At 38.1% G+C, this 15073-nt stretch overlaps 1 protein-coding gene across 12 annotated transcripts in view; it reads right to left on the bottom strand.

Moving 5' to 3' along the window:
* Positions 1-10712: 10712 nt before the first annotated feature.
* Positions 10713-15073, bottom strand: part of STAG2 (stromal antigen 2) — a 152746-nt gene continuing 148385 nt past the window's right edge. For all 12 annotated transcript variants that reach the window (XM_049644827.1, XM_049644821.1, XM_049644818.1 and 9 more), the window contains one exon: positions 10713-12638. In XM_049644827.1, the coding sequence (XP_049500784.1) occupies positions 12615-12638 (24 nt within the window). In that variant the 3' untranslated portion in view covers positions 10713-12614. The remainder of the gene's footprint in view (positions 12639-15073) is intronic.

Genomic DNA, 15073 nt, shown 5'->3' with positions numbered 1-15073 from the left:
TGCTCGCATTCTCTCTCTCTCAAAAATAAATAAACATTGAAAAAAAATTAATTAAGTGAAAAACCCAGAAAAACCTGATAAAACATAAGCAAAAGACATGAACAGACAATTCACAAAAAAGATGTAAAAATGGCCTTTAAACAATAAAACTGTTCAACTTAACTTAAATAATAGAAGTGTACATTGAAACCACACTGTGATACCATTCCTCAGTGATCAGATGGGAAAAACTTAAAAAGTAAGACAAGACAGTCAGTTGGTGAGGTCGTGGAGAAACAGGCACTTGTACATTCAGTACCGTATGCTGGTGGGAATGCAAATTGATACAGCCTTGTGGAGAGGGAATTTGGCAATATTTAACAAAAATACACAGGCACGCACCATTTGAACCAATATTTCCACTGCTAGGAATTTATTCTGAAGATAAACCTTCAACAGTACAAAAATACATACATACAGTTATTTATTGTACCATATTTCTGTGATTGCAAAACAATGGAAACAACCTGAATGCTCCTACATAGGAAAGTGGTTAAACTATAGTATACCCACACAATGGAGTATTATGTAACCACAAGAAAGAATGAGAATCTATAAATGATTTGGAGTGATTTCTAGGAAATACTGTGGTTTTTTTGGTCTATTTTTTTTAATTCCAGTATTGTTAATTAACATACAGTGGAAGTATTAAGTAAAAAAAAAAAAAAGAATGCAAAAGAGTAATAAAGGAAAATAAAATATCCATGTATCTGCTTATTTTGTAAAAAGAAACATAAGAAATATTAACCCGAAACCAAAGAAACTGGTTATCTACAGGGGGTGAGTGGGAAAAAGATGGAAAGAATGGTGGATGGAAATTAGGATAAAGGGCATCAGGGGTGGGATGCCTGGATGGCTCAGTCAGTAGAGTGTCCAACTTCAGCTCAGGTCATGATCTCACGGTTCATGGCTTCGAGCACCACATCGGGCTCTCTGAGGTCAGCACAGAGCCTGCTTCAGATCCTCTGTCCCCCTGTCTCTGCCCCTCCCTTGCTTATTCTCTCTCAAAAATAAATAAACATTAAAAATTTTTTTAAACAAAAAGAAGGAATCAGGTAGGAGTGAGGCTTCTCTAAATATATATTTTTGTATAGTTTTGGCTTTGGGATTTTTTTTAGTTTATTTTTATTTATTTGGAGAAGGGTGAGTGGGGATAGGGCAGAGAGGGAAGGAGAGAGAGAATCCCAAGCAGGCTCCACACTGTTAGCACAGAGCCTGATGCAGGGCTCAAACCCATGGACCATGAGATCATGACCTAAGCCGAAATCAAGAGTCAGACACTTAATTGACTGAGCCACCCAGGCACCCCTGTTTTGTCTTTCGGAATCATGGAAATAACATTTCACATATTCAAAAATGAATAAAATCAATAAGGATTGAGGGGGACCCAGAAATGCGATATAAACACAAGCAAATGAACCTAGCTGTATGTCAAATGAATAACATAACCACCCTCTGGTGGCAGTGGTGGGGGAGGAGGGTGACACAGAACATTCGTATAGCTATAGAAGTATGCATATGTATGTGTATACATACAGGTATTTCCCAACTCTGTCATCTAAGATGGCCTCTAGAAGCCGTCACAATCCAGTACCAATGAATACATGTAGATCCCATACCCTGGTTTCTAAATACCATTCTCTCTCTCTTTTTAAAATCTATTTATTTAACTTCAAGTTAGTTAATATACAGTGTAGTTTTGGTTTCAGGAGTAAAACCCAGTGATTCATCATTTACATGTAACACCCACTGCTCATCCAACAATGGGAAAAAGATAGCCTCTTCAGCAAATAGTGCTGGAAAAAAAATGAACAGCAACATGCAGAAGAATGAAACTGGATCACTTTCTTACACCATACATAAAAATAAATTCAAAATAGATGAAAGACCTAAATGTGAGACAGGAAACTGTCAAAATCCTAGAGGAGAAAACAGGCAGCAACCTCTTTGACCTCCGCCACAGCAACTTCTTACTAGACATGTCTCTGGAGGGAGGAAAATAAAAGCAAAAGTGAACTATTAGGACCTCATCAAGATAAAAAGCTTCTGTACAGCAAAGGAAACAGTCAACAAAACTAAAAGGCAACCGACGGAATGGGAGAAGATGGTGCAAATGACATATTGGATAAATGGTTAGTATCCAAAATCTATAAAGAACTTAGTGAAATACTATTCTCTAATAAAAGGAACTGGGGCTTTTTGTGGAAATGGCTGAATACAAGGCTTAGCAGGGAAAGTACAAAAGGAGCCTGGAATATCTTGTTATCAAAAAGTAATGAAATAATCAAAGAATGATAAGAATGTATCAAAAGATAAATGAAAAAAAAAAAAGGAAAAAAAGAACATATCAAAGACACAGGAGCCAGCTTGAGAGGACTCCCACTGGCCAAATCTGTGATAATTTGATCAACAAAATAAATAATGCTATTAATGAGTTACAACCATAGATTAAAAGATATTCCTGAGTCCATACTGATATAAATAAATAGTAATAATTGATTAAGGCAAGAAAGTTGATGAGTTACAGAATGTTTACATAGACTCACAGAGCCTCCCCACAAAATACTTATTAACTACAAAGCAAAAAATAGTAACTTACACTGGTGAAAACCCAGCATCATCTCAACCAAGTAATCAAAGTTAAAATCACCTGTAATGAGACAAATCAACCTCATGTGCCTCCTGATATGATGCGCTGAGGGCACATTATTTCTGTAGAATTCCTACTAAACATGTATAGCCTGAATCTATCTGATCATGAGGAAATATTAGACAAGCCCAAATTGAGGGACATTCCATAAAATAACTGGCCTGTACTCTTCAAAAATGTCCATGTCATAAAAGACAAAGACTAGGGATGTTTCTGGATAAAAAGAGACTAAAGAGACATTACAATTAAATGCAATATGTCATCATGAATTAGTTCCTGGATCAGATATTTTTCTTCTCTTGATACAAAGAACATGAGTGGAACAATAGGAAAAAATTGAATAAAGTCTGTAGGTTAAAGCATAGTGTCACGTCAACGTTAGTTTCCTGATTTTGTTAAGTGCATTGTGGTTATGTAAGTGAATATCCTTGTATTTTAAGAAATATACATTACTTAGAGCTAAAGGGGCATCCGTGTTCAACATAATCAAACTTTTCAGAAAAGAAATGTGTGTATGTTGAAAGAGAATGATAAAATATGGCAAAATGCTAACACTTAAGGAATCTGGATAAAGGGCACGCGAGACTTCTTTGTACTGGGGTGCCTGGGTGGCTTGGTGGGTTGAGCGTCTGACTCTTGATTTCAGCTCGGGTCACGATCGCAGTGTTGTGGGATCCAGCCCCACGTTGGGCTCTGCGCTGAGCAGGGAGCCTGCTTAAGCTTCTCGCTCTTCCTCTGCCCCTCTCCCCCACTCACGCTCTCTCTCTCAAAACTAGAAAAAAAAATTTTTTTTAAATACTTCTTTGTACTAATTCCTGCAACATTTCTAAGAGTCTGACATTACTTCAAAATAAAACATTTAATACACTTCTAAAAAAAGGGCTGTAAATATTGAACTTTAGTAAATGCTATGCTTGTTGAAAAAAAATAGTTGTAAAAAATTACAGAACTTCCTACAATCAGCACAGATAACCACATAGAAGAGGAGCAACACCCTAACCTAGACCAGCTACCCTGGGCTGTAAAGGGGGAAAAAAGCCTCTCTTATGTAGATCACTGCATCTAAGCCACTGTTGGGTCTTGCAACAGCAATGTATTCTACATCAACTAACACAGATCACATACCTGAAAGAGGGATGCTTCCAAACGAAATAAACTATTTGGCATTGCCCAATTCAGAGGTGGCCATGGAGGATGGTGGACAAGAAAAAACTTCCAGAGGAAGGATAAGGAAGACAGAAGATAAGGAAATCCCACTCAGAGAGCAGAACCAGAATCTGACCAAAGGACCTCCACTGCCAGGGTAGGAAGTCTTCACAATTTCTGTCTAGCTGGTTTGCTATGGACCAAATGACTGCTACAGTTTCCATCCTTCTCTTTTCTGAATGTGAATGATTGTGGTCATTCTGTCCATGCTTCACATTTCTATACTGGGTGTTAGAGGATATCTATCTATATGTGGGCTTGATGGAGAAGATTGAGCATAACCCATAGATACTGGACTTTGAACTGCATGTAGTAACTGGGATAGGGCTTTGGGTGGTTTCCCTTGAGGGAGGGGGCAAGTACATCCTAAGAATGGCAAGAAGGATACACATGAATGGCAAAAGGGGGAAGACTGAGGCAGAGACTGCCAGTGGTCTGCTAAACTCCATTCTTCCCTACGTTCTGGGCATATGACTAAGTTACTTTTCCCAGTCTCCTTGCAAGTTAGGTGTGGCCATATAACAGAGTTCTCTCCAATGGAATGTGAACAAAACCAATGGCTGCCACTTTCAGGTCTGGCCCATGGGAAAACTCCCACATGTACTCCTCCATGATCTTTCCCCACCTCCTGTGGGCTAGAATGGTGATGACCAAACAACCTTGAAAGCCATGTGTTAAAGATGGCAGAGTTGTGGGGTGCCTGGGTGGCTCAGTCAGTTAAGCGTCCGACTTCGGCTCAGGTCATGATCTCACGGTTCGTGAGTTCGAGCCCTGCATTGGGCTCTGTGCTGACAGCTCGGAGCCTGGAGCCTGCTTCAGATTCTGTCTCTGTCTCTCTGCCTCTCCCCTACATGCTCTCTCTCTCTCAAATATAAAAAATAAAACATAAAAAAATTTTAAAGATGGCAGAGTTGCTTTTCATTAGCCTGTGTCTTACAACAACTATATAGAGAAAAGGCACCTGCCAATTTGGAAGGGTCGTTGGAAGAGTCATCCTGAATTGCTACCAAAGGGAGAAATAAATAAATGTATTAAGTCACTGAATTGCTATTAAGTCTTCTTTTACAATAGCTTAGCCTTCTGCCTATAGAGGCCCTGGGGCTCTCAAAGAAGACAATTATTATTTTTTTAATGTTTATTTCTGAGACAGACAGAGACAGAGCATGAGCGGGGCAGGGGCAGAGAAAGAGGGAGACACAGAATCTGAAGCAGGCTCCAGGCTCTGAGCTGTCAGCACAGAGCCTGACACTAGGCTCGAACCCACGAACCGTGAGATCATGACCTGAACCGAAGTCGGACACTTAATTGACTGAGCCACCCAGGCGCCCCCAAAGAAGATAATTCTTAATAAAAGGACTTTGAAGGTGCTAAAATCCTAAGAACATGCCAGATAAACCTTTAAATGCTATGGAAGGGCTGGTTAAATGTGTCTACACTTATACTAAAACTTGTACAAAGGACACTGGTCCCAAGGGATTTAGAATTGGAAAATGTGAATCTGACCCAAACAGGTTTTGGCAGGCATGAAATGGAGTTCCATGCTCTGCTCCAAGCTTAATCCATCCAATCTTCTCTCAACTCACTACCAAAGCCATTTGCAAAGGATGGGAAGATGATGAAATTGGTTGTTCCACTAACACAGAAAGCCAGGAAATCACAGGGAAATTTCCATGTGGCATAAGACAGACCCTGACAGCTATGGAGGCTGGGAACTAAATATAGCAGTTACAAGTTCAATTACTCTTGCACAAGCTTTGGGAAAGTCCCATGGGAACATCCCTCTGTCAGTTCCCGGAGATGGCAGCCAAAAAAAACCAAAAACAAACAAAAAACCCCGGCATCCCCATAACTCCACCAAAATGGCACAAAACTCAACCTGCCATCAATGGGTTAGCCTGGGGCAGAGGACAGACTGTAATTTGGAGGAGGAAACTAGATTCTATAGATAGGTTAGTGAGAACACTGGTAAGAAAACTTGGCAAAATGCAGGTCAATAGGGCACAGAAGAGTTTCAACGGAGTGGGAGGAATGAAGAGAGAACGGGAGAAGAATCCAGACAGCGAAGAGAGAGAGATGGAGCAGTAGAGGGAGAGGGTTAGTGAAATGAACGTTTTTTCCCCTAGTTTTGAAGATTGGAGATGTTTGTATGTTTCTAGGAATGATCCAGTTGAGGGGAAAATAAAGAACGCAGGGGAGGCAAGAGGGGAATCCAGGGTCTCAAAAACAGGGAGAGCTTATCTCCCTAAGAAAAGGAAACGTAGTATATACAAATTCAGAGGCAAGTAGGCAGGTGCATTTGGTAGCACAAAGATGAAGGGAGATGGATAAGAGCATGGACAGTGAAGTCAGATGACCTGGGTTCATATCTAGACTCCATCACTTTTGAGTTATGTGCTCTTAGGCAAGTTGATTTAACATGTGCACCAGTCTATTTACCTGTGAAATGCGGATACTATCAACTATAAGTTCACAGCAAGAACTATCACTGAAGCACCGTGAAGTGTTTGGCACACAGTGAACACCCAATAAATACTGGCTATTTCTTTAAAATTACCTATAACTGGAGCATCTGGGTGGCTCAGTCTGTTGGACGTTCAACTTGGGCTCTGGTCATGATCTCATGGCTCGTGAGTTTGAGCCCCGCATCGGGCTCTGTGCTGACAGCTGGGAGCCTGGGGCCTGCTTCGGATTCAGTGTCTCCTTCTCTCTCTCTCTGCCCCTCCCCTGCTTGTGCTCGCTCTCTCTCAAAAAGAAACATTAAAAAAAATTAAAATTACCTATAATTTACAAGTACTGTAAAATTATTTAAAAGCTAGCTTGCCAAAGACTCACTGGAGCAAACTCCTCACACCTAAGACGGCAGAGGGTAAATGAGGTAAATTCAAAAACAATTAGTAAACTTGGGGTGCCTGGGTGGTTCAGTTGGTTAAGTATCCAACTTCAGCTCAGGTCATGATCTCACGGTTCGTGAGTTCGAGCCCTGCGTCGGGCTCTGTACTGACAGCTCGGATCCCGGAGACTGCTTCGGATTCCGTGTCTCCCTCTCTCTCTGTTCCTCCCCCACTCGCACCCTGTCTCTGTCTCTCTCTCTCTCTCTCTCTCTCTCAAAAATAAAAGATTTAAAAAAATAGTAAACTTACCGTGGCTGACCTTTCACTTTTAGTTTGCCCTATCAGTCCCAAACTGACTTCAACTGAGCAACCCACTTTTCAAGAATTCACAGCTCATTTTTAATACAACTACACAAGTGATGAACTGTAGGAAAAGTACTCTATTTCTCAATGGTACAACAAGGCCTAATGTGACTAAAACATATAAAACACCCATATCAATAAACAAATCAATTTATCAAAACTCATTATAAAAGCACCCAACTACAACTACTTGGGATATTTGCCAGTTCTGAGAGCACTGCATGTAATACTTAAGTTACCAAACTTGCTGTGAACACACTTTTTCATTTTTAGAGCTGATGTGAGGTAGCAGATGGCCAACTATCTTCCAGTGTTGTCCCACCTACCCTAAACAGCTACTTAATAGTTCTTACATCCATGACAGTTGTTGATGCTGTTGCCTTTGCCTAGAATTCTCAGCCTTGGTCATGTCATCCCCTTGCACCTAGCTTACCTCTCACCTTTTAAAATTCAACTCAAGTAGTAGCTTTATTCGTAACAGCCAAAAGGTGGAAACAACCCAGATGTCCATCAACTACTGAACAGATAAACTGTTGACACATACAACATGGATAAATCTCAAAAACATACTGAAACTTTGGACAAAAAGAATACATATCGTATGGGGTGCCTGGGTGGCTCAGTCGGTTAAGCGTCTGACTTCGGCTCAGGTCATCATCTTGTGGTCTGTGGGTTCGAGCCCCGCATCGGGCTCTGTGCTGACAGCTCAGATCCTGGAGCCTGCTTCGGATTCTGTGTCTCCCTCTTCTCTCTGCTCCTCCCCTGCTTGCACTCTCTCTCTCTCCCTCAAATATAAGCGTTAAAACATTTTTTTAAAGAACACATATTGTATAATTCCATTCATATCAAGTTCTAGAATGACCAAATTTGATCTATGGTGGAAAGAAAACAGTTGTTGCCTCTAGAAGGGATGGAAGCAGGGGTTGATCGATAAGGAGTATAGAGGAACTTTCTGGATTGATGGCCATGTTCATCATCTTTGATAGGGAATTGGGTTAAACGGCTGTTATGCATTTGTTAAAACTCAGCAAATATATACAGTATTATATCACATATGAATTTTACACAAGAAAAAAGGGTAAACAAATATTAAAGTCCTATGATAAGCATGCTAAATATTTAAAAAGTGGGCCCACGTTTGCAATTTACTTTGAAATATACTTTAAAAATGAGATGTATTGATAGATGGCTTTGTGGTAAAGCAAGTATAGTAAAATACGTTCACTGTAAAGTTCAGCATTGCTTGTGCGAAAATTTGCATTTTAAACATGGGGGAGGGGAAACTCAAGTGACAACTTTATATATAGGAAGACTCCTCCCACAGCACAGCCACAGCTAGTGCCCTTCCTCTGGGGTCCCAGAACACCCAATAAAACCATTGAGTGTGCTTCATTTTATTAGTTTTGCATATGCATCCCAGCCCCCCAGAACTGTAAACAACTTCAAAAGGAAGTCTGTCTAGCGTCCGACTTCGGCTCAGGTCATGATCTTACGGTCCGTGAGTTCGAGCCCCGCGTTGGGCTCTGTGCTGACAGCTCAGAGCCTGGAGCCCATTTCAGATTCTGTGTCTCCCTCTCTCTCTGCCCCTCCCCTGTTCATGCTCTGTCTCTCTCTGTCTCAAAAATAAATAAACGTTAAAAAAAAAAAATTTTTTTAAAAATAAAAAAAAAAAGGAAGTCTGTCTTACTGGTCTTTGCTCAGCAACTAACACAAGGCCAGGCACACAGTAGATAGGTAAGATCGGTTGACTTGAAGGGACATTTAGTGAACTTCATCACCTTGTTTCCTCATAACCAAAAACCTTGTACTTGATTAGCTTACTTTCTTCAGCTGAATGATTACAGCTACCAGAATCATCTATATGACCTGGAACTCATCCGTGTGAATCCTTACAAGTTCCCTTTGAGGCAGGATATTGAAGACCTCTCTTCTGGGTTATCCACTTCTTTCCCAGTCTTTCAACTTTGAAGACTATCAACTAGTAAGTATTTATGGGCTCAAGGCTCAATTTATACTCTTTACACAAGTCAGCTGGGTAGCATGTTTAGGACAATGTTTCTTCGCACCACTCAGTTCTATAGCCAGCTGGACCCCTTAAAGATCCTCCATTTCTTCACCATGGCACAATGAACCATGTGCCATTTTACCTTTATGCAATCATCTAGGTTGTCCTTATGTATCAAGTAGTTTCAATGCTCTTGGGACTGAATGCAGCCAGACTGCCTGGACGTGAATGCCAACTCCATCACTTACTAGCCTTATACAGCCTCATATAGCTACATAATAGCCTTGCCCAAGGTATTTTAACTTCTCTGTGCCTCATTTTCTTCCCTGCCTCCTGATTTAGAAAAAGGTGGGGGAAGGGGGAGAAGGAAAGATGGGGGACAACTTGTATCACCTACTGCCACGGCATTTTAAAAAGTTACTGCATGGGGCGCCTGGGTGGCGCAGTCGGTTAAGCGTCCGACTTCAGCCAGGTCACGATCTTGTGGTCCGTGAGTTCGAGCCCCGCGTCAGGCTCTGGGCTGATGGCTCAGAGCCTGGAGCCTGTTTCCGATTCTGTGTCTCCCTCTCTCTCTGCCCCTCCCCCATTCATGCTCTGTCTCTCTCTGTCCCAGAAATAAAAATAAAAAACGTTGAAAAAATTTAAAAAAAAAAAAAAAGTTACTGCATGTAAAACCACTTAAAACAGTGCCCCAGCTATTAGCTATCATTTAATATGCTTAGTTCTGAATCACCAATGACAGAAGACTGGTCTTCATAATATCCTCTACAAACCAGGCGAACCAATGTGCTAACGTTAAGAGTACAATGCAGGGGGGCCTAGGTGGCTCAGTTGGTTAAGCGTCTGACTTCAGCTGGGGTCATGATCTCGCAGTTTGTGAGTTTGAGCCCCACATTGGGCTCCGTGCTAACAGCTCGGAGCCTGGAGCCTGCTTTGTATTCTGTCTCCCTCTCTCTGCCCCTCTCCTGCTTGTGCCCTGTGTCCCTCTCTCTCAAAAATAAACTTAAAAAAAAAAAAAAAGTTAAAAAAAAGAGTACAATGAAAATCTTAACATGTTAAAGACCATAGTCTTTTTTTTTTTAAGTCAATTAGTAAATTCTTTTTCAAATGTTGGCTTTCACCCACCTCTAAGCATGAGTCCCTTGTCTAAGAAAGGTTATACACACACACACACACTCATTCTCTAGCTCAGCACACACTGGTAATTTCCTTCCTAGCACTCCTTTTAAGTTTAATTATTTTGTTTACCCCACCAGATCTAGGAGGGAGGAACCTTATCTATCTTCTTCACTGTTAAGATCTCTAACACATGCCTAGCACACAGTACTCACTCGAATGTATCCTGGATAAATAATGCAGACATTTTAAAGAGCGTTTAACCCATACCAAATAAAAATTAAAGTAACAATGGTCACAAGTTTCTATTTTAAAGTAATAACCCAATTAGGGATTTAGTCTCATTTAAAAAGACATGATTTATTAAAAATATAAAATGGCAATGTTCTCTATAAATTAACCTCACTGACACATGTTAAAGTCTGTGATGATGGATATGTTTTCTAAGCCATTTATAGCCACCCTCCTCCTTTAATTATAAAAGATAAAACATACAACATACTGTAGGTTTATTTTTATTCAAAAAGTTACTGTCTCAAGACATAAATACAAATCAGAAAACAGTACAATTAGGACAATAGAATGTGGAGGACAACAGGTTAGAGTAATATATAAAACATTTTTAGCTGGTTGAAAACAAAGCTGTAAGAACTGCTTTCACAAAGAAGTACTCCTTTCAAGAGTGAGAAACAAAATCAACTTAGGTTTAAAATCATATATACAGTCCTCTCAGCAGTTCTAGTAAATGCAGTGGTGTGAAAAACAACATAGGCAGTACTTTTTGCACATAACAATATTTGTAGATGGAAAATCTGTTTAGACAAGTCTGGTTTCATTTGTTATTAATCATGATTTAATAAAACAATTGTACTGTATCATGATCTTTTAGCTAACCTATGGTTTTTGGCTACCACAGCCCAATGCTTGTTGATTTCTGACTCTAAGAACTGGAAGCCTTTTGGTATTCACCCATCTGAAGATATTCTCGTATTGCAAGCATATTAAGGCATGGAATGATTAAAATAATATACCTCAAGAACTGAGAGACGACTGACAAAAGATAGATATACATGTAATATAAGTTAATATTTTGTTTTAAACGATGTCTAGCTGCCTAAGCCTCGCAAAATGAGTTGATGTCAAAATGGCAAGTAGCCACTTTCTGTTTTAAACTAATTTATTTGTGAAAGGACATAAAATGAAGTTTTAAAGCTTAGCTTTCAAAGAATATTATGGGTTATGAATTCTATTATCCCATCTAATTTACATACAGAGGAAATGTACTGTAACCTGTTAGAAGTATCTTTAACCTGAAGACTGCTTGCAAAGACAGATAGATAAAACAATATAAAATACAAATTTAAAAATCATTTTAAAGCATGAACACTCATGCTTTTCTATTTTTAAACATTGTTAAACTTTCAATATATTTCTGAAACCTCATAATTTTAAGTTGGAATTTAAAAGTAAGAAAAAACTAAACAAACTGCGCAATTATAAAATCAGCACCAATTTATATATATATATAATTTTATTTAAAATTTAGATCCCTATTCCCACACTCTAATAAGCTGTATAATTTTTGTTTAGAATTTTTCTGCAAACATACTACAATAAGCTTCTTTTATTTGGAGACAAAATACAGTGGCACTACTGGAAGGAATATCACAACATTACATTTTTATCTTAAAGGACAAGCAAACTTTCAGGGCTGATAATGGGATAAGCATGTTTGAGACTGGTTACCTTCTGGCAGTTCACTGCATCTGGATATTTCTGAAAAGTATAGAGAAGCTCTTGGATTTTAAAAATATCTTAAAATACATTTTAGATGAAAAAATTGTAAAAGTTCTGCTTATAAGTTTACTTTTCTCCACAATTACAATATTTAAAAGAAAGCTTTGTTGATTGATGTTTTAAGCATTTAAATTTAGAATGCTAAAAACAATTCTATCCTATAATTTCAGGGCAGGGGAATAAATTCATCCTTAACTTTGTTTCTTGGATGTAAACAGAAATCCAGCAGAGGTCATCATTACTTAGTACACCCAGTAAATAAATGTGAGAGGATTCATGTCTGTACCAAATGCCTCTTTAGATTGTTATATTTTCTTTAAAAAAAGCATGAAATAATTGATTCAAAAGCCAACTAACAGCGCATAAATAAAATATTTACTTTCTAAGAAAAACTGTAGCTTATCATCAAATTGTTTACTTGTCCTTTACTTTTTTCAGGCAAACAAAACTGCCCCTCAATGCACTTGATCTTGGTAAGCGTAAGCATGTCATATTCTCCTTAGAGAAAAATCTGTACAGAATTTCACTGTATCTACCACACTTTATTTTAAAACTTCCTCTTCCACTTAGAAAATGACTTCACCACAGATTTAATTGTGTACTGGTATTAAAACATTGACACCCCAAGAACCTAATGAGAGAGAAGAAAAAAAATCTTGTTAAAATTGTCATTCATTTCTTTGTAAAACAGATCTGTATATGTTACATTAATAAATGATAATACTAAGTTTAATAATATGCTAATAAAACCACTTTGAAAAATTCCCCTCCCTTCAGATCTTTAATTCTAAAATTGAAACGACCATAAATATGTAATGAAGTAACAACATCAGGCCTACTCAAGATGCTACTTACCTCACACATATAACTAAGAGCAGGGACCATGTCTCATTTATAGGTTTATTCACACCGTTGATGCCTAGATAATGCCCTGAACACAGGCACTCAACATTTGTTGAATGGACAAATGAATGTGCTTCTTTACATATACTTCTGGCACAGGCTCATTGGAAAGAGCTTAAGAATGTCTTGCAGACTTGGTATTTGCACTGTGAAGTGGGTATTGCTTTTAAAAAGGCATCTGAACACACGGACTAAAAATATCCAAGAAGAATACAAGTATGTAGAAAATCCAGAAAATCTAGTCCGAGTCAATGAACAGAACTACAAATTTTAATAAGTAATGTGAAATTTGGGCAAAGTAACTTACACTGATGCTTTTTTTATACCATTCCAGTTGGGAAAAGAAAGGTAAAATCTAATCATTACTTGTCACTAACTGAAAAAAGTAAAAGCATATGATGAATGGAGCCAACTCTCTCTTGTTCATCAAACAAAAACAAGACATAACTTTTTAGCTACATATACTAAAAGTTAGGCTATTCTACTAAAATTCCAGCATTTACTAGGACAATTAAGGAGTATTTTTAAATACTATAACGAGCTAAGATTGGGATTACAGGGTTCTTACTTGTAAATGAAAAATCATTTTTAAAAAAGTTACTGAACTCAGTACTTGTTCAGTACTCACTTGAAGGAAGTGAGTGTTTCCAGACCGGGAAACAAGTATCTATCTGACTGCAGCCTCCTTATAACGAATTATCAAGTAAAGTATTTGGAATTCCCAGTAACGTGAACAAAGAGGATAAAATGCACCCCACTTCTTACCTGTCATTCACCAAAACCACCACCACTGCTCACCCCTTATTCCCCCCGACCCTCCAATAAAGTTTAGGATTCTCCTTTTTTGGCTAGAGTCAGAGTTCGGGTGGTTAGGGTATTTCCACCGAAGAAGCCTACATGATGTTTAAAGGTCCCTTCTAGCCATAATACTCTGTGACTTTGGGTAAGGAAATGTCTGATGAATTGAAGGATAAATCTTACTAGCAACTCTTAGTGTAGAGTATGGCATGAAGATGAACTCACGTTCTTTCCAGAACGCCTAACTAGAAATCATGTGAACATTTATTTTTTTGCTTTTGCACAGATTAGGTTGTAAGTAGATTCTTCTATAAGAACACAAAGTTAGCTCCATTAGACTGAACACTTCTTTTACCAATTTTATACTACAGATAATTCTAATATGAGAATCTTAACATAGAAGAATGACACCAATGACACTTATTCTCTTTTTGTGCTAACAAACATCTGTTTCTGATGTTAACATTAATAAACACTTAAGCATATATTTAAAAAGTATAAACAGCAAGCTTTAGTGTGTCGTGGCAATAATGACCCACTAGTAGCAGAGAGCGACTACTGGCACAATGAAATAAACCAACACTGCTTCCAGACATACAACTCACTAAACCATAAGTGCAAAATTTTGTGTATATGCAACCCAAACCGAGCTGCTTAGTTCTGATGCTACCACTTCTGAATCTTGTGAATATCATGGTACAAAAGACTGTTTAGGATGTATTTAGTAATAAAGCATCTATGTAGGATATTTTCATTATTTTACGTAGAAGAAGAGAATCTTAGAACTGGGTATAAGGATTTAAGTCTCAATTTTACTATTGTTTTGATGACTCACTTATCACAGGCTTGAGTTAAAAACAGATGTAAGCTATTGTATAAAGGCAAACACAGATTTTTACATTTAAAAATTTCTATTATTCTATTTCTTAAGTTATTGTTGAGACAATATGAGGTAAAGTTTAATGTATATTTTAAAATAAATTAGTATCAACTTAATACATATATTAACTTAAACATATATATAAATATACATACATTTATATGGTCAAAGATAACTGAACCTTGAAAGATTACTGGCCACTCAGTTATGTGACTGCTGCCATCATGTGGTAACACTATAAAACTACAGAAACAGATGCATGTGCTCATTTTCCTAATTTTAGTGGAAACAGCTCAACTACTATCCTCTTAGTTATAACATTACCTATTCAACAAGACATGAGAATGCCAAAAAAAATCCTATAAGTAACAAGTAATTATTAGGTTCCTATCTGGCTTCACTCAGCTTGTAGTTTCTCTGTAAGTTGCCAAAAATATATACGTATGGTTTGCATTGCTGTTTCATTATTTTAGTAATCTCAAGTG

The sequence above is a fragment of the Panthera uncia genome, chromosome X, assembly GCF_023721935.1.
Source record: "Panthera uncia isolate 11264 chromosome X, Puncia_PCG_1.0, whole genome shotgun sequence".
Taxonomy (NCBI): domain Eukaryota; kingdom Metazoa; phylum Chordata; class Mammalia; order Carnivora; family Felidae; genus Panthera; species Panthera uncia.
The sequence above is the reverse complement of the archived record's forward strand: the minus strand, read 5'-3'. Positions and strand labels throughout refer to the sequence as shown.